The sequence below is a fragment of the Gymnogyps californianus genome, chromosome 1 (assembly GCF_018139145.2).
Source record: "Gymnogyps californianus isolate 813 chromosome 1, ASM1813914v2, whole genome shotgun sequence".
Lineage (NCBI taxonomy): Eukaryota > Metazoa > Chordata > Aves > Accipitriformes > Cathartidae > Gymnogyps > Gymnogyps californianus.
In genome coordinates, this window is record NC_059471.1 from 59368953 (window position 1) to 59389680 (window position 20728).

The window sequence follows — 20728 nt, forward strand, 5'->3', positions numbered from 1 at the left end:
TACCAGAGGGCTGCACATTTAGTTTATGTAAATTGATAACAGCAACAGCCTGTTAATAAGTGTTTTGTATGGAAATATACCTAGAAAGACACGATCTGTCTTTTTTGGGAAGGGAGTTTGCAGCCTGGGGAGAAAAATAGCTAATGAGATGGTCTACTGCTCATTATTATAATCTGAAAAGAATCATAACGAATTAGGCTGTAAGTTTGCTAGAGATGTGCCTTCAGTTGGAATTGGATGCTGCCTTAGTGGATAATTTGGGGAGATCTTTCTTTTGCAAATTGGATCAGTGTGTGCTGAAACAGTGATAACCTGACTTTAATTAAAAGCATAAATTGGTTTGGAGCGTGTTTTTAAGCTACCATTCTGCATCATATCCAGGAACTTTCAGCCCAGCCCTAGAAACCCATTACCCCTGGTTGGAGAAGGAAAACGTAGGGGATTTGTAATAGCCAGTATTGGCATCATATGGTTCGGTTTACCTAATTCGGAAGAACCATTTCAGACGGCTGTGCGCTGGAGCTGTCTTCCAGCTGGACGTGTTTGTAGTAAACTGCATGCATCTTTGTGTGGCTTTCCTAATGGCCCCAGTCAGAGTCCATTCACAGCAGTTCGAACGTTTCGGGTTGTATTTTCCAGAGATTACCTCTGAACGTGCCCCTTGATCGCAGCACAGGGATGTGTACATGTGCGCCTTGTTCCCGTCTGTCCGATTAACGGGCATATGCTCCCAGCCTTCGGAGAAGCACAGCTAGTAGCCCCAAGCTGAAGGCTGTTTGCTTCAGATTTCATTAACTTTCTGCTTCATTATTCCTTCCTTTTAACCAGTTAGAGCCATCACTTGCTTTTCTCTAAACTTACCCTAATTATCGGGGGTCCCAGCCCTGTAAATCAGTACACTGCAGAGCTGTCTTAAACTGGCCTGGGAGACCCTGTTCTGATCGGACCTGACAACTGTAAGCTACTGTTCCCTCACACTGTTTAACTCAGACCACATTGGGAAACCGCCTCTGCCCCTCTCGCCGGCAGAGATTTGCATCCGTCTGGTTTAAATCTACTGTCATGTGCTGTCTTGCTGATTGGTATTAGGCTGGATATTAACTTTGATGATTTTTTTTTATTTTTTCCCCTTGACTTTGCCTGTTTTCTTGAAAAGCATCTCTATTCAGCGACTGCATATTGTTAAAGTCGTTCCTGAACCTCCGTGAGTCAGGAGCTTTAAAGTTTTATTGGCCCATAAAAACTCTTCACAAATGAAATGACTTTTGATAAGTGTGCATTTTGACAATGCAAATTTGTTAGGGGCTGTTGGCGAGTAGAAGGAATTTGGGGTTGAAACTGCAGTTGGTAGAAAGCAGGGAGCCCAGCGCCCTCCTTCCCCACCCCCCGCTTCTTCTCCAGGCCAAGAAATGCATTTCATTTCAGAAAAGCATGCAAGTATTCTTCATGCAAATCAACTATTAAACAGATTTGTAAATTTACATTCACAAAAATAGCAAACGTCCATGGGAAGCACGTGTCTTTGGAGATCTTATTTTGTGCCAGCAGGAGAATAGCTTTTTGTGTGGTTCAAGAAAAATCTTCAAGTTATTTTGGTGTTGTTTTCACATGCGAGTTGTGAACTCTACCACGGGCTTTAATACACTTTGGATACATTGAGAAAAGGAAGATTTATATAGCAAAACCAAAGAAGTATATGTACATCTGTGCTTACTGACATCCAGGCAATATAGAGATGAATTACAAAAATGAATTGTTTTATGCAAATTTAATAACATGCAGTTGTGAGTGCAGACGGTTAGTGTAACACGTTGTGGTTAGTATAAAGATTTGTGTTTGTTAGACACGTTCAGCACTAGTGGACACAAAAGTCTTGTTTTCTACAAGTGGTGGTGTAGAAATACTTCGACATAAACCCCAAGCATTTAATTTACCAGTTATAAAGAAACAAGGAAGGTAAAATTGCGAGGTGCTGGTGATGACTGCTTCAATAAAAGTCCAAGAGTGACAGACATTTTAGGGACACCAATATACTGGCTGTCTAGCTTTTTCCCCACGTCGTTTCAACAAGTTTTCTGCTCAGTGCACTTTTCTGTCAATAGAAAATATGCTTTCTCTTTCTTTCTTGTACCTCTCAACTCACATATATTGTAGAGAGAAGCAAGAGTGACCGTTGTGAAAACCCTTGAAGAGTTTGACTTTGGCCATGCCGAAAAGTGTGTTAGGATAAATTCTGTGTCCAGCGGTCTTGCAGAAGAAGATCTAGAGGTGCTTTTGCAGTCCAAGACCCTTCCTTCAAGCATGATGCTGCCAAAGGTTGAAAATGTTGAAGAAATAAGATGGGTGAGTACCAACAACACAGTAGCTTTTGACTGAAGCTGTTGGGCCAAGTTCACACAGGCATAGAGATGAATACTCTGAGTTGTGAGGAAGGCTGCAAATACCATATAATGTTGTTGCTTGGCTAAGGTAATGGGGAAATGCATCCATTTAAATGTGTGTAAGATGTGCTGTATAAAAAGCATACGTGGAACACCTTGCATTTATAAAGAAAACCAGGTTTATTTCTCCCACAGTTAACGAAGAACCAATATTGATGTCAGAGTATTATCAAAAATAGAAGCATAAGTATCTGACTCTTCTCTAACTATCCTAACAAGCAAAATGAATGTCTCTGTCCGCGAGCCTTAGTTACATGCATTGTAAGCAGGAGATGGGGAAACCATGTTAGCGACATATGAAAAAATGGGTTGGGGGGGAAGGTCACTCCTTGGGGCAACTGGAGGAACAAACAGGAAGCTTTTAACTAGTGTTTTTAATTAGCACAGATATTATTTCCTGAACAGTTCTCTATTTCTTCCTTTTTAATTGCTGACAGGTGTGTTTGTGTTTCACGACTGACTTTTCAGCCAATAAAAACCTGAAATGTAAATGGTTGGCATGTCAAATTACTTAAGAAAACTTTGAAATAGGCCTAATTATGCTATAATTGTTTTAATTGTCAAGAAAGGGGGACGTTTGTTTAGATATACCATTATTGCTGTAACATGCCAGTAAAGGAATAATGCTTAATTATTCACTTCTATATTTTTGCAAACCGCTAGCCGAGCAACTAGCACGCGTGCAAGCTGTGATGAAAGGCAGGCAGACGTATTAGCATCTATTTTAATCTCAGCATCTAACCTTGATCAAACCATTGAGATCGGGCCTGAGCGTACAACTGAGCAAATACGTTGGGTACGTGACGAGCCCCATCCATTCTGTGGCTCTGCCCCTTCGGCCTCCACCTCTCGCGATGGAAGGTACACCGTCCCCTTCCACCAACATTTAATTAAATTAACTGGAGTATACCTCTCAGGGTTTACAGCCGTGTAAGTGTTAGACGTAACTTGTCAGTAATGAATATTCATGCTTCCAAAATGGCAGGGCCCTTGCTGCCACCAAGTAGGTTTTGCGGGGAGGTGGGATGCGGGGGCTCATTGTCCCCTCATCCCCTTCCACCTTCCCTCTCGCTAACTTTGATTTCCGTCATGGAAAACAAGCCAGCCCCAACAACTTCTGCCTCATGGTCCGCCTTTTGCTTCCCTCTCACTTTGCCTAACCTTTGCACACAAAGAGCGCGCTCTGCTTAACGCCGCTGCCTTCTTTTCCCAATCCTCCCAAAATTCACTCCGGCATGATTTTTCAGCCTCCCAGAAGCTGTTTACTCCCCCCCCCACATGCCCCCCCCCCCCCCCCAATTTTATTTATGTGCAGCAGAAAACCTGGAGGCTGATGCACAACTAAAAGATGGGCTTACTTGTTTTCTTTTGTGTGAGAATCTCTTGCTTTCCTTTTGTCCCTAGTGTGGGTACTTGTTTGACTGGCATGGCTTATTGGACTATAACAAGCGTAACTCTCCCTCCTTTGTGGCGGGACAATTCTCCCACAAATCCCGACCAGTGTGCATTCTTCCCGACACACTATTGGGTGTGCACTGGAATTGAAAGAATTGCTGAGGCCTTGCTACTTCATCCCCTCCCCAAGCTTTGTGGGTTTTTTTTCCCTCCGCCTTCTTTTTTTTTTTTCCCCTTTTCTCCCTGAAATGAACACTTTACCGGGCCGGAAACATTTAATCGTCTCCTTTTGAAAAAAAAAAAAAAAAAATTAATTGAAACTTCTCTACTCGTTACCTTTTGTATTGGTGCTTATTGCAAATTTTTTAAAAGGGAGAGGAAGGGAGACAATATTTCATTAAATGTGCTTTTTTTTTCATTTACCTTCAAAACAAAAGATAGCAAAAATCCCAGGAGTGTGACTTCTAAAATATTTTTTTAAAAAAAGAAGAGCTCTGCTGCTTTAACTTGCACCTAAAATATAAACACAGTAGCGCTTTTTACTTTTTTTTGCTTAAGAAATAAAAATCAGATAGAAGTCTTAAGAATATATGCTAATACCATTATATTACCTCATTTTCTGCATTTGCCTGGATGAAGTTCAGTGTTCTGTCACTATAGTACCTGCCATACTGTACACTCACACGTGTGAATTGCATTGATTATTTTTTTTTTCTCCTTGCACATTTTTGGGTGGAATTCTCTTCTCCAAAGAAAAGTTACTGAGAGAGCCAGTGACGATGCAAAGTAGGGATGGGAAGGGCAGAATTCTTCATCAAGAACGCTGTGATTTATTTTGGCCTAATTGTAAAGTTACTGCAAATTGCTGGAAAGCTTTTTTTCAAGATCTGGGTGATTAGATTTTCCTTCTTTTGGGGAGGGGCAGTGGGGGGAAGCTAAAAGGGGAAATAACACCTCTAATCCAGCTTCTGGTAAATAGGCTGCCAGCTTTTAAAATGAGTTTCCTTTCTATTAGTCAGAATATTATGCTAAGCCTTAAGCATTAGTTTTTTATGTTGCCATAGCAGCCTTATTCCTGCAGGGTTGTGACCTGCGATGATTACAGTACAAAGCTTATAGGGTCTTGAAACCCCCTTTGAAGATGAAAAGTCTTTGATGGTTTATATTTATGCAAATCTCTTAGATATGATTTACCCAACTGAGACTGAATGGAGAGATGATTAAAATTCCCTCTCCTTTGATATCCATTAATAGTTGAATATTCCTTAAATTTAAAATATATGCATGTGTTATTTTTGTCTTTATTTACTAACATATTTTCGCCCTACCTGCGATATGTTTATCTCTGCGCAAATTACTTGATCTGGACAGACATAATAGATTTACAATATAGGGCTGAGGGTTCCCCCCCCCTTTTTTTTTTCCCTTTTGAAAGGGGAAAAATCTGTGCAAGAGCTTTTGTATGTTTCCAGATGATAGATTTTGGAATTTGGGCTACCCCACTGGCAGCTCAGAGCTAGCTGTGAACTGGTCTCATGGAAAAAATTGGCAAGCTTTGGTCTTCAAAGAATTAAACTTCCTTTTTAAGGCCTTCCTAGGTAAGCTAAAAAATTATGAAGAAAAGCCTATTGAACAAAAGGGTAACGGTGCCGTAATGAATAATACGGATGCCACTTAGAAGGCTGGGGAGCGCTTCCAGTGATGGCAGTGCTGGACCTGAAACAAAACCGGACCTCAGGTACAGCAGCACTTCATTGTTTTCCAGGGCCCGCGGATTTGCATTTCACTAAGCCAGGGTGAGAGGTGCTAAGCCTGCATTTTTTTTTTGCAAACCAGCCTCCAAACTTAGAAATGTATGGGAATGCTGCGGTTTTGAATCGCAGGCCTTGTTAAAAGCTGGTTTAATTTTTTTAATTATAAGTTTTTGGGGTGGGGAGGGGTGTCGTTACAGCCAGGTGAAAATTTAACGTGTTATATATACATGTAGACTTCTTTTTTTTCTCTCTCTGATAGCTCATACTGTCTAGTTTTAGTTTTCAGACAAATTCTTACATCACCTAAAAGGCCGAACACTTGTAGAACCAATGAATTTTATCCCCTTTGTGGAAACTGCAGTGGGCTTGCTCAATTTTAAGGTAAGCGGGTCTTGAAGTGTTCATATTTTGCCATCTCAGCAAACTAGGATAAGCAGAATACTCCCCAGTCTCCCTCTAATTTCATCAAGGAAGAGAGGTTAAAAAATATTAAACATACTGTTCAATCCCCTAAAACATTTGTACGTTGAACTTTCATGTTTGTATTGTAAAGGCCTTCATAAATTCAAAATATTTCAGTGACAGAACAGTTCCAGATAGTCCATGCCAAATAACAAAACCTCTCTGCATTACTGTTATCATTTTTAACACACTTGGAGTGGAAATGGGCTTCTCCAAAGATTTCAAATACTCACAGTGTTGCAGTACACTTGGCTATTTAGTAGCTATCGAACTCGACTTTTGTATAACATTTAATTAGAAAAAAGAATTAATCATCATTCCACTATTGCTAAACTGGCATCTTTATAATGGTTTCTACTGATAACATTACAACCAAATTTCATGTTACCAGCTTTTTTTGTGTGTATGATGGGATGTTTAATGCTAAGATTTCAAGTATAATTAACTTTGAAAATAGGAAATATCTGAAGAACATGCTCCTTTTTTAGGGTAATTTTAGACCAAATCTTATTTTTAAAGTGCATTTTAATATAAATTACTCCCCAACCTTTACTATCAAGTCCAAGTTTTTCAGAGAGGCAAGGCAGCGTGGTAATGAAACGGAAGATCTCGTGCATGCACCAGGAATTCGGCGTTCCCCTCCCAAGCTCTAAGGGAAAAGTTTCGGACCAGCTGAGGACACACACATCAGAAGTACCTCCAGAAGTACCGGCAGGCCTCACAGGCAGCCTGCTCGTTTGATACAGCCATTTATCTTACAACACACGCGAACGTATCTGGGAACGTAATAAAGCAGTAACCAAATAGACACGCTCCTGTCCGGTGTGCATACACAGAATTAAAACGTATTTTAAACCAGCTGAGGTTTTTCTTCACCTACAGTATTTTATGGTGGAATTTTTAATATTGCAGTTCCTGATGTTGGCAGGAGAGTTGCCTTTTAAAGCACTCTGTTAAAGAATAATTTCTTGTCCCACCAGCTACCATAGAAGAAAACCCATTAGTAGAGCTGGTGATTACATCTGTCTCTCTCCACGTACCTTAGCCTTAAAAAATATTAGTATTATCCAAACATCAATATAAAATAGTAATATTTTGGAAATGCACTTCTTCATAGAATAGCTACAGCAGCAAAATTTTTCTTGCTTTTATTTTAATACTTTTCTGCAGCACTTGTTGCATTTTTAACTTCCTTAGCTAGTTTTTAGTTATATGTAGCAGAAGACTTTAAATTGGCAGCCCTATAAGGAATCCTTATATCCTATAAGGAATCTATAACCGTTTTAAACCGTTCATATTATTTATTTAATAAAAGACATTCTGATCTTTATTTCTGTTTCTCATGCAGATATATTACATGTCAAACTAATCAAATATAATACTTTTTTTTTGCTTTTAAGCAGTATTTGACAAACGTTTTGTTTCATATTGTTACATAAATACCTGAAGTAGTGATCACAGTAATACCCAGGGCATTATGTCAAGCAGAAGGTAGGGAATCTGCTATGATGTCCTGTATTTACACAGTCTAGGCATATAGGTGCTTAGGGAAAGATAATGTTTTCTCCTTTGCTGAGTCATTTTAAAGCACTGTGCATAGTCGAGCACCTACAATGGCTTTGCTTAATAGGAGCAATTTTAGCTGAAAGGATTTTGGTAACACTGAGTTGCTGTAATATCCTCTGTAGTCTCTCTGCGTCCTGCATTTCTGTAGAAATTAATACTCTGTTCTCATTTGAAGGCTGTCTGTGAAGAAGCACTGAGAACAGGATCCCAGGTTGGCTTTCATTTGGACGCAGTCGTCTTTGGAGGAGAGGATTTCCGTGCCAGCATAGGTTGTTACCTGTGTGTTTACTATAAATGTTAACATATGGCATTTGCATTGAAGAAGCCCAATGTGATTTATGGCCATTGCTTTTCCAACAGCCCTAATTAAAGTAATGACAACACTTGATTCTGCATTTTACATTTTTACTTTTCTCCTTAATTTTTTTGAATGCAGAATGTATCACTGGCAAATTAAAATGTGGTCCCTGTGTGTTACAGGGCACTGACACTTTCTTGTGCTTCTTGCCATGCAGTACCAAAAATTAACGGAAAAAAAACCCAAAACCTGTTGAGTCACTGAAATTATTTAAAAATATGATATCCATAAGAAACATGCACATGCTTTTAAGAACTACATTTAAAGTCCTAAAATTCCGGTGTCTGCTTCATCACTGTTTTACAGACAATTATCAGTCAGGCTTTTGACATCATGCACAAATACTCTACTGCTACATTTTGCTTTCATAAATTTACTTTAAATATGTCCCATGTCAATACAGCCATGTATTCATGTGAAAGCACTATTAGCCTTCCTCAAAAATACGAAGTATTTCACAATTTCTTTTATGAGAGGCCGCTTAGCTTCTTATTAATCTGATTCAGTTTAAAGATAAAAGTGCAGAGCTATCAACATTTAAATTAAAAATAAGTACATTAATGTAAAAATTAGCATTGCTTTACTAAAATATTCCTCACAAACTGGAAATCTGTGTCTAAATAGTGACCCTGAAGAAAGGGAACATATTATTATTGTTATTTTTTCACACCAGCCTTCACATGAGTACATTGCTTAGCTTGTGCCCTGTGAGCACATGAAGTCTCGTGAATACTTTTGCTTCTTCTCAGAAGTGATCTAGCATCATTTTTTCATCCAAATACTAAAGCTTAAATATTCAGCTTAGGACATCGGTTGTGACAAGAATCAGAACCAAGGAAAGTGCAATTCTATTCGCAGTGTGAATTTTTTAACCATTTAGCTGTACCCAGTATATCAATTTGTGTAAAGCTTCTCTTGCTGTAATGCTTCTCACTGTACATACAGTAAATAATATAATCAAATAATTACTTCATGTTTGTCCCAAGTCAGCAGTCCTTACCAGCCAAAGCTTCCACTGACTTCAGGCTTACAACTCCTGATTTGAACTAAATCAAAATCTGAATTTTATAAGCTAGTGTTTAAAGAGAGGGTTTGGTTTTTTTTTGCTAAAGCAGCTTTTTTTTTCTCAGAAGAGTATAATTTTGATAATACAGCTTTGCACTCCTCTTTTGTTTTCTAAATTGGTTAAATGAAATCTCAAACTTTCCTTTTTTTAACATAGGAAATACTTAAAATAGAAAGGTTTAAAACACTTGTCAGCTTGTCTTTGTTTTCATTGTTTTCATAGGTGCAACAAGCAGTAAGGAAGCTCACGATATTCTATATGCCAGGCAAAAAATAATAGTCACAGCAAAGGCATTTGGCCTTCAAGCAATAGACCTTGTTTACATCGATTTCCGAGATGAAGATGGGCTCCGCAGGCAATCAAGAGAAGGTGCCTCAATGGGATTCACTGGTATGGCTTTCTGCCGATGTCTCAAAATAATGCATAGCTTCTTCAATTTAACTGTATTGCTACATTTACTGTCACTTAGACAAATAACTTGGGTTTTATTTCAGGTCATTTATTGAAAAACTCAGTAATACCAAGCTCTTCTATGTTTATTAGCACCTTTAAAATTGGGCTGGAAATTTTTCCTGAAAAGTCACAGGCTGCTTTTTAAAACTACATCCCATGAAGCGTGTGATTGTTTTTGAAGAGAAGTTGGGGTAGAGGCTGTGCAGTGATTCCTCCCATCACAGAGCACGGGAAAGACGATACTGTACTCTGCGATGGCCACTCTACAATTGCTTTTTAAAATATTTGGATCCCTTTCTCCTATTTTTTTTAAACGGCAGTTGTTAAGAAATACTTTTTAGGTGAAGGAGTTGAGAAGCAAATCTCATATGCTAATTGCTAGGGGAAAGTTATTTTCTTATTATTTTCTTTGATTTGTTTTTCATCTCCTGGCTCCCCTCCCAGTAAGTGCTGGTGACACCTACGGGTATTGGCAGACAGCAAGAGCAGCAGGCTCCTTGCCCCAGAGTCCTGTAATGCAGCCTGTTACCCTGTGATTGGTGTACCAGATCACTCGGACACCCTGGTGGGACAGTGCAGGCACCAAAGATTGGGGTTTTGCAATAGAAATCAGCCATTTGACACATGCATTAGAGTAATTCTAGCATATAGGACGAACATTTTATATTATTTGTCTCTGACCATCATTCAGGATGTATGTACAGTAATAAGTACATCTCTTGGGTTTTTGTTATCAAAGGCATGGGTCCTGGTGATGCCATCTAGCAAACTATATTTTTACAGTTAGCAGTATATGATATCTTAAAGCACCAAGCAAAAGAACAAGTGTTCTTTTAAGTGATCTCAACGTGCCGGTGAAAGAATAGCAATCGATACTCTTCAGCACAAACTCTGCTTTACTGTCTGTTGAGCTTCAACATTTGCAAAACGAGATCTTGTTTCAGAGGCAAAACAGTTAGCTCCTCACAGCTACATTATCCGTGTCCATGTGGACTTCCACCCTTCATTCGTCTGCAATTGAAGTTGGGAAAATAATAGAGCTCCTGAATGGTAGCACCTGCTGATGGCTACCTAATCTCGACCAATATTTCCTAGCTTAAGGAAAGGCTTGATTTTTGAAAAAAACGTCAGCATCTGAACCTCCTGTTGACAGAAGATGGAGTTGCAGATGCCTAGCACCTTTGAGAGCACTCTTTTTGAACGTTTCATGTGTATTTAAATATTTAACTCGGGCTGCCAATTTAGGAAGTTTAGAAATCCTCAGCATAAACAACGTTGATGGTGCTTTGGACTCCACTGACTTTACGGTGGAAGTTGTCTGACATCAGGACAGGGTCCGGATAGGAGACAAATAAAAAGGTCACGTGTGGCAATTTAGGGTGTAAATTGAATTTCTAACTCGGCCATAGAGGTGTCTTGCCTTTCCGTATGAGGAGTAAACATCTGTAAAAGGTACAAACTTCATTAAGGTGAACTCACAGCTCCTGCTCTTTGCCTCTTGCCTTTCCGCAACTATCATCAGCACATTTCCAAAATCCAGCAAGCAGCCTGACAATCAGTCCAACCATAATTAGAGACGGGGCAATACTTACTTTTCTGATTTGGTGGCCAAAAAAAGAAAAAATTTAAAAAATCTAAGTCAAAACAAAACAGCATTTTTCATATTTTTGGTAAAAAAAGAAAAAAAATATTTGAGGTTGATCCAAAACGTTTCACTTCTTCTTTTGTTTCTTTTGCTTTCGGTTTATCTAATGTTTTTATAATCTTTGTTGCTTGTTCTGATTAAAATAAAATGTCATTTCAAAACTGAAAGCAAAAACATTTTGTTCCAAAACTATATAAATGAAACATTTTAACATTTCCAATTTAATATTCATCACAGAAAATTATAAATGGGTCTTAGCTTAATCCATGACCTTGTATAAAGCAGAACTCTGCGGATCGTATTTGCCACTGACAGTCCTCTGATAACGTGATAGTAAAATACTGAAATGTCGCCTTAATAACAAGTTCAAAACATGCGATTTTTGTTATTTTTAAATATTTAAGATCCCTTCCTGCTACTTTTTCACAAAGAATCAAAATCATTGAAATCAACAGGACTAAAACGAGCTGAGGCTTCCAACTTGCTCCCTTAGCTAGAGAACACACACTTATTTGCATGCATAGGGCCAAATTCACCACCCTCAAAACTAATGCAAATCCAAAATATTCAGCAAAGTTGAATGTCCTTAGATTTTCCCATATTCAGATTTAGACCGGTAGAATTGGCCTTAATGTAATCAAATATGTTCACTCAAGATTAAACAAGCGAAATAATATAATGAAGAATTTACCAGCTATTCAGTTACTATTGTGACCCTCATTGCTTATTGTAGCCAAGTTTTCTTTTCCAGTTATCTTACAAGCAGCCTGTTTTTCCTTCAGTGAGTGTGTTTACGTAAAATCAAATTTTTTCAAATGTAATTTAGCCAAATTAATAGATCTTTTATATGTATATTTATATATATATATATTTATATATATTTTTTTTTTTTAAGGGGGGGATACACACACACACACACACACGCATACACACCCGGCAAGATGTTTTACAATACCAGAACCCGTGGACTTAAAGTCAGCGTGTTGCCTATATAAATGGTCATCAGTTTTAGGAATGTTTATGCAAAAAATTAAGTAAACTTTGCCATAAGCTTTAACAGCTGACTTAGTCATTATAGAAAGTCCTGTGCTACACGCTGAGAAGCCAGATATAAATACGAAACACTATAGGTTTCCTCTCTTTTTGCAGTCTTTTGTAGAACACTAAAATGACACCATCATACAGTTACCTAAAAGACTTGACAGGTATTGATTTAAAGCACGATATATCAAGTGGTACTGTAAAAAGGATTTCATGGTCATAAATTTTAATGTCTTCCAATTTTGCACTCTCTCAGTAACTTGTCAATAACAACAATTCTGTTTAAAATATTTGCTTCATTCCTGCATGGCATTACGTCTATTATACAGTTATTTGGATACATAATCCGTGACAAAAATCAACTGAGTGCTATAAATCAGAAGTTAGATTATATTCTCTGTAAATAGTTCAGTAGTGTTTTAATGATAAAAAGTGTAGCTTACTGCTATAGATATCTTTATCAAAAGCAAATCTTTTTACAGAAATGTTTTACACTTTAAAAAATCATATATAAATATTTTTATTGTTGTTATAATTATAGACTGACTTTAAATGTAATTTAAAATATATTCTACATTTTTCCCAGAAAGTTAAGCTCCTTAGGATTTTGCAGGAATTATTTTTACACCCTTCAATTTTAGAATTAGTAGTTTAGCTAGGGAGAATTTGTTGTATTACAAATAAGGAACATCATAATCTTATTAATGGTGACATTTGATTAAATTGACTAAAAAAACTTTGATTAGACGTCATGTAAAACACATTAGTTAAGGAAATTTGTCTCCATGTAATTTCTTTCAAAAAATATAATTCTTACTGAGTTTTAAACTTTTTATTATTTTTAAGCTATTTTTTAAATAGTTACTGTATTGAAATTTCAAACTGGATATTTGGATGCCCTTAAGATCATAACTAAAGGTTGTTTGATGGGAAATAAAACAAAATTGAGCTACTTATGGCTTTTTAGCAAAGAAATGTAGCAACACTAAAAAATTACTATTTCTTTGCTCATTAGATTAAGTAGATCGCGCTGCTGCATCCCCAGATTTTGTTTGTACTCCAGGTTATCACTCAGACCCACTGCAGTCTGACGAAAGTAATCCCAGTTTTTTTGCAGTGGTAATTTCATTTAAAATAGGTGTATCTCTGCAGTCATGCGCGAGACTTCTGAGACGAAGTGATGGGCTGATTTCTAACGTACGGCTGGCTTAATGTGAGTTAGAACATGGGAGCAGACGCCGTTGTGCGCAGGAAACCTCCGTGGGTCCTGACGCTTCAAACTTCGCCTTGCACGCAAAAATCTCGCTCCCGTGAGAGGCTGCAGCGTGCGGCGGGACGGCAGGGCTGTGGGACCCTCTGTGTGCAGGAGACTGCTCACTTGATGGCAGGTTTGCAGGATCAGGCTCATCCCTCTAACTGGTTTTGTTATCTGGCACGGAGGAGAGTCATTTATTCCACAGGAAGCTGGGAATTACGGTAGCCTCTCTTTATTAAAACACTTTGAAATCAAAGTGCAGGAATCACACCGGTCTGTGAAATTCCCTTAGAAATGAACTAATAATGTCAAATGTTGCACTTTTAAAACTATCAAACAAATTAGATATGTATTTGTTTTAAGGTAGCTAAATACAATAACAGGTCACAACGGATTATGTGGCTGTCTATTCACGTTTGAAAATCTCTAGTAAAAAAAGGCAACGTCTATTTTTATTTTCTTAATGTATGTTTATACAAGAAAGGATAAAAAAAAAGTGCTTCATAAAACTTCAGGGCACCGCTGGTAGTTGTTTAATATACTGATGACTAAATAAATATTGCAACCTACCTGCAACTGCTAACTATTGCAAGAACAATGATTTAAACAACATTGAGGATTTTACGATGCTAAGCCAATACTGATAATTTAGGGCATGATCCTTAGGTGACTGGTAACTTTTCAGTCCTACAAATCTCCTATCATCTTCTTCAGATCTCATTTTCTGAATGCATTTTAATACAACTTATTTAAGAGTGGCTGGAGCTGTTATTTATATAGTTAAATTCAGAGATGTGTTATATTTAAGTGATATTGACTGCCCCGGACAAACAATTGCACCTGAAACGACTGAGAGAAGATGTATGGATTGAAATGGGGAGGGAGGAGAAAGAATCTTTCAAACAATATTGAATGCAAGCATAGCTCAAGATATTTTTATTCTTAAAAAAATCTGGCAAAAGGCTATCTGCCCGTTGTCCAGTTTAAAAAATAAAAGAAACCAAGTAAAATAATTAGTTAAAGAGCAAGAAAGTCTGCAAGGCATATGAGAGCCTCAAGTGGTTGGAACATTTTGCTTGAACATCTGTTTGTCGATGCATGATTCTGGTGTTATTAATCTTCTTTGTAGGTAAGCAGGTGATTCACCCCAACCAAATTGCTGTTGTCCAGGAACAGTTCTCTCCGCGCCCTGAAAAAATAAAGTGGGCACAAGAACTGATTTCTGCTTTTGAAGAACATCAGCGATTAGGCAAGGTAAATACTTTGTTAATATGCCATAGTGGAAACCAAATTTGAATAATATTTAAGATTTAGAAAGATTGGTGATGGCTCTTCGCATTTATCTTATGAAGTGTGCTGTAACTGAGAGTCGTGCTCGTGAAATCTGTGTCTGGATAGACTATAGAGTGTATATTTATTATAAATGTGTCACTTCCCAATATATTTACAAATAGACTGGCTGTCTTTTTCTCCCGTCCGTTTTAACTTTAATTCTTTAATTACACAGCCTTTTGAGTACCTGCATATATCTACAGCATCGGTGAATTAAAACCGCTTCTCCATTATGCCGCAGAATCACGGTGTTACTGTCATAGGAAAATACTTGCAATCAAAAGGCAGGTAGCCTGGCAGACGACTCAGACTGCTTGTGCAGACATCATTTATGGAAAGAAAGAAACAGATTAGGAAGTCTTGTTTTTCTAAAAAATCTCTATGTTGGTAAACCTGTTTCACTTTTGGGGGTTTGATCCCGCTAACATCCCTAGTAGTGAGTGAATTTACTTTTGAGCAGCACTGCTTGCAGATTGTGGCTCTTAATCATTAAAAATGGGAATGTTTTATGTGCATTTGTACCAATTGCTGGACCTGAAATTTGGATAGAGGAGAAAGCAAATTAACACTAGAATATGATTGTTCCTAATTTAGTGCATCATTGAGTCTCACGTTTCCTGCTCTGTGGGTTTCTGCTATGTAAATATTGCGGTGGTGATGCACAATCTGTCTCCACTTTGTGCCAGTAATACTTAAATTAGGGGTCGCCTGAAGGAAGATTTTATGCTAGTTGCGGCATTGTCAGTTAATTATCTTAAAGGTTATTTGCTATAATCCAGTTTGCCTCTTTTTGAAAGAAAAAAAAGTTGCAGCTAAATATGTTTATCTTAGTTGCAGCCAAGCCTGGGCTAGTTAAAAAGCAAAGTCCCGATGTCAGAACGGGGAGTGCAGATGAGCAGGAACGGTTCGCGTGTGCTTGTGTGGCATTCAAGTAGGAGACAAACCTCTTCGGTAGTGAAGTTCATATATAAGACTGTGCACAGGGTCTCACTTTCTCCGGTGCCGTATAAAGGTTTTCTGTACATTTCTTCGCTTTCTGGTGGGTAGAAATAGATTGGGGTGTGTGCCTTCCCCGTTCCCCTGCATTTCTGATACTGCAGATGGTGTGCATTAGAAATGCTAAAAAGGTCAAAGCAGAAATGATGCTTTCATCTCAGGGTAAAAGTGTGACAAGGTATTGGCTATTGCTCTGCCCTTCTCTTTGCTAAGCTATCGCATCCCCTCTGTGGTACCTGGGTGTTTCCAGTATGTCCATGACTACAATATTTGGGTGCTGTCCTGATCAGTTATTTCAGGGTCACTATTAGGATGCTGTATGCCTGTATCTCTTTCTTCTGTTCCCTCGATTTTGAAATGTAGCTGTCTTCATGCAAACGATTTAGAAATAGAAAATATGTGACTGGTTTTGCCTATTATTCTGATTTACAAAGCTTGGCTCTCTTACAAAAGGCATCGTTATAAACATACTCCTGATGCAAATGTGTAGGCAGGTAGACGCAGAAAGAAAAAAGTCAAACGACACAGCCAAATATTGTTTATGTTTATGATGTGTATAATACTATTCATTCAGCTGAATTTAGTGTCAGAAACTCATCTAAGGAATACCCCTGTCATATGAACAATCGATGAGGAGACTGGACTAAATTTAACTCTAGTCCCAATATCACACAATCATCAAGCCAAATGTTTAATATTGAAGAATTCTGTATTGGGCAAGCATTAGTCTTTGGATTTGTTTTGAAGCTGTTATTTTACTGACATAATGCTGCTTTCTTGCTTATATCGGCCATTCAGAGGGGTTTTGTTTGGGTTTGGGGGATTTTTTTTTTTTAATAAATGCTTTTGAAATAGGTTATAAGTTTCTATAATTAGCTGCAAGAACAGATTTGCTGAGGGTTTGTGGTTTGGGCTATTTTTTTTAACCAACCAGGTTGCATGCTTCATATATTTTTGCATATAGCCATCTATTAATAAAAAAGGACTGGCAGGTTAATATGTGAACTTCTGGATCTTGTATCACTGCTGTATTGCCGGGCTTCATTACAAAATGGGAAAAATAGTTTTCTGTGTAGTGCTGCAAACTTCTTAACCGAGTTTGCAATTTGGTATTATAAATGTGTCAGTAAGAAGAGCTTGGACGGTCTGATTACTTAATTTTTTTTCCAAAGCAAACATATCTCACTGAGGGATCCTCTTGCTCCGCATCCTAGCGACATGCTAAAATGTAAGTAATAACTCTTCCCCTACCACCTCCTGACAAATACTCCACACAGCGGTTTTAGTAATCCTCGTGTCCTAATGAAACACCTCTTCTGTTTTCCTTTCCCTTTTATTATATTAAAGCGTTCATGTCAGTAAGACTAAAAATATAGCTGTGGTTAATATGGTTGAGACTTGCATGGTTTTGCCATGTTATTAATCAAAGTTGAAAGCCTGGAAAAAATAAATGTGAAGGATTTGTGCGGCTGTTTGTGTGGTAGATAAGTTACTGGTTTGCAGTCTCTGGGATCATAGTTTGTTATTAATTGGGTTTAAAGTTTGATGCCCTTAGTCAACAATATTTTCTATTAAAATCCAGTAATAAGCTTTTATAATCTATTCCAGTTTGAGAGCTACAATTGCCGTAATAATCTTTCTTTGAGAGACGGCTGAACCAGGCTACTTCATCCTGGAGGCTGAAATGCTTTGACATAGTAGCCCCGAAATGTGAGTACTGAGGTCAGGAAAAATTAGGATCTCGGATGAGCACTGTGGAGTTGGAGATATTGCGAGAGTGTCCAAACAGAAGGAAATTAGAGAGCTAACCAGCTAGCCAGAAGTATTTGGGCTTACCTTACAGAGATAGTCCTGTTTGAGGGGTTGTTTTGGTTTGGCTTCTAGGTTGTTTTGGTTGTGAGTTGGTATTTTTTTTACATTTCTAATCTGACTGAAAAATAGCGTATCTAGGAAATAAATGGTAACGTATTTTGGACAATTAGAAGACAAATGTTGAAAAAGTACATTTTGTATTTTATACAACTATTTATTAAGTGCTGTCTTTTGTCTAGAACTTTGAGATCTAAAAATGAAAAGTGCTTAAAAAGAAAAGTATTTCTGTATCTTTTAAATATTTTTCCAGTAGAATTGCATTACTAGGGGATATGATTTTCAAAATTAAAAAATTCATCCTAAAGAAAGCAGGCATAGCTGTTGGGAAAGTCTAAATATAAGATAAATGTCAGAGTGTGTTCAAAAATGAAAAAGAAAGGTAATAAACATTGTTCTGGTAGTCTAAAGCACAGTTTCTGTTCTAAATTTCTGAAGTATTTGTACCGCATTAAACAGGGAAGTGATCTTATAAATCCAGATTAACTGAGTCCAAGGGGGTAGAGTTAGTGGGAGAAGTTACTAGCATATTTCAAGAAAAAGATCTGACTTCTATCAATGAAGGTACAATAGTCTTTACTATGTAAGTAACTCCTGCGTTTACATTACCAGTACACTGGATACAGGAATATACTCTCTTCTATATGTAGTTAGTGTTTATATAAGACAAGAAGGTAAGACATTGAAAATGCATTTTTGAGCCATTCAACTTGTAAGTACATCAGGCACAATATCATTATCATAACGAGATCTTCCCAAATCGTCTGGTTTTTAAATAATCTTCAGACAGAAAGAAAGGCAGAAGAGTAAAGTAAGAGGTTGCTGACACATTTATCTCATGTATTAATTTATAAATGCTTTCAAAGCACCCGTACATTAAACCAGGGAATAGCTAAATGCTGCCACCGAAGTCGCCTGTCAGGTAAGGATTATTTAGAGTTAAGGTAATTCACAAACCCAAGCTGTAATATGGGTTGAATATTTTAGAACCCACGGGGCAAAACAGAAGAAATATCTGTACATGCCACATACGAATGCACAGAGTGCTTCTAAGAAGACCTTTAGCATATGTTTCTTGCATTATATTCTATGCCATTGTATATCATGTTCCTGGCGGCTGAGGAATAATATATATGAACTCCAGCGATTTGACAAACTATACAGTTTCTTTTACAGACCTTTCCAGGATTATGAAAAATCTTAGGAATGCATTTATTTACACAGCATCTACCCAACAAAGGAATGGAAATTTCCAGCAGTGGCTCCCTTATAATGCTCTTTGTTTAGGAAAAGCTACCCCAAGCCACTGTATCTTGGAGACGACGCGCCCTCGTGCTTGGGCCAGATCCAGCTCCCACCGCCGCCTGGGGAGGTCTCTCCCCGCTGCCCTCCCTCTCCTGGCAGTGCCATGGCCCCCAGGAGGGCTCTCCGTGTACAGCCCCAGCCACGAGGGATCCATCCCGTCCCAGTTCAGCCCGTGGGTGCTGGGAGAGCAGGACCGTGCCCTGGGGGTGGCAGGCTCCTCCGAGCTGCCTCCTGGGAGGGATGCGCTGGAGCATCCCTCTGGCATGGGGCGGTGTGGGACCTCATCAACCCGCAGGGATCGTGTCGCGCTTTACAGGGCATTCTATCTCGGGACTTTACGCGGAGCTGGGGTTGAGGGAGCAGCCCAGCTCCCCACTCCCCTCACCCAGGACAGACTGCAGGCAGAGCTTTGAGGTACCACCAACTAAGCTGGATCCCATCCTGGGGCGATGCCAGCAGCACGGGGTACCTCTGTGCACGCTGGGCTGCAGCGCTGTCAGCCTTCGCTCCGAGGACACAGGGCATTTGCTGTCGTTTATGTTAATTAGGCAATGTATATTCCTCATGCTGCAGAGTGGGGGATTCAGGGATTTGTGATAAATTGCCATCTTTTATGAGCTTCGGCCTTAAGAAGTATAGGCTCAGGTGCATCTCTATGCAAAGATGGAGAGCGCTGGTGGGATTTAAGCATGGGCCACTGTTATGTTGTTTATCTTTTTAAAAAGTGGCCAAGTGAAATTTTAATGTGCAAACTGATGAATAAATAGAGATCAAGAGAGCTCATATTAGTACTTAAAGTCTCTCTATACAATTTTATTATTTGAAAAAAATTTTAGAAGTGTGTTTTGTGTCACGGTTGAAGGCTTTTCGCTTAGAAAGATCCATCTGGGGGCAAATTTTGAACCTTTACAATAGAGCAGAAGGGGCTGTATTAGCTAATTGCTTGTGCTATACTGGTTCCTACACCAGTGCAATCAGTCCTGAGGGAGTTATGCCAGGTGGGGAGAGAAGGAGACAGATTTTACTACATGGGGCTGCAAAAGCTCCTAAGCAGGGCAAAAACTCATACAAAACATTTTCTTGCCAACTCCCCCACACACACACTCCCCAGCAGGCATTCAGTGGCTCTTAATCTGTTTTCCTCCACTCATTAAAGACCTGTGTCCAAAACGCGGGGGGAGAGGGACTCGGATGGCGCTTTGACATTTCCCGCAGGGAGAAGTGTCTCCGCGAGCCGGGAGCAGAAGGACGGATGCTGTGCCCCTCCGTAGCCTTTCCACCCGGAGGTAGCTCCTGGAGGAGGCGGCTGCTGTCCCGGGGGACACGGGCCCTGCAGAGGGCACGGGATGGCACCCCTCTGGGTTTCTCCTCAGCAAGGCACGACCCCTCTGTCCTTGTCGGCTCAAGGAGGTGCGTGCGGGGTCTCGGTGAGACAGGGTGAGTGCCCTTGCTTTTGGAAGGGCCGTGCCGTGCTGTGCCGGCACGCTCCCAATGCAGGCGATGCTTTTTTGTGGGCATGGAGTGGCGAGACACCCATCGCTGCAGACACCTGCCCGCCGTCATGCCAAAACCTGCTCTGCACCAAGCAACCCACCGAGGCAACTACCCACCTCCCAAATCCCTCTTTAAAAAGCATTAACAAGCGCTCACAAGCCTCGTTTCAATTTCCAAAGCAGGATCTAACCAGAGATGTAATGTTCTGACCAGATGGCTCTTTTTAAGGCTTACTGAGGGAATTCAGAAGCCTGTACAGCCAAAATATTGTTTCAGTTAATTTAAGTAGCAGCGGT

General features: G+C 39.1%; 1 protein-coding gene across 1 annotated transcript in view; it reads left to right on the forward strand.

Annotated features, from left to right (window-relative positions):
• Positions 1-20728, forward strand: part of CLYBL (citramalyl-CoA lyase) — a 181708-nt gene that overhangs the window by 150161 nt on the left and 10819 nt on the right. Inside the window, exons 3-7 of the mRNA XM_050903881.1 lie at positions 2155-2343; positions 5870-5971; positions 7794-7887; positions 9265-9432; positions 14566-14690. Coding sequence (XP_050759838.1) covers positions 2155-2343; positions 5870-5971; positions 7794-7887; positions 9265-9432; positions 14566-14690 — 678 coding nt within the window. The remainder of the gene's footprint in view (positions 1-2154; positions 2344-5869; positions 5972-7793; positions 7888-9264; positions 9433-14565; positions 14691-20728) is intronic.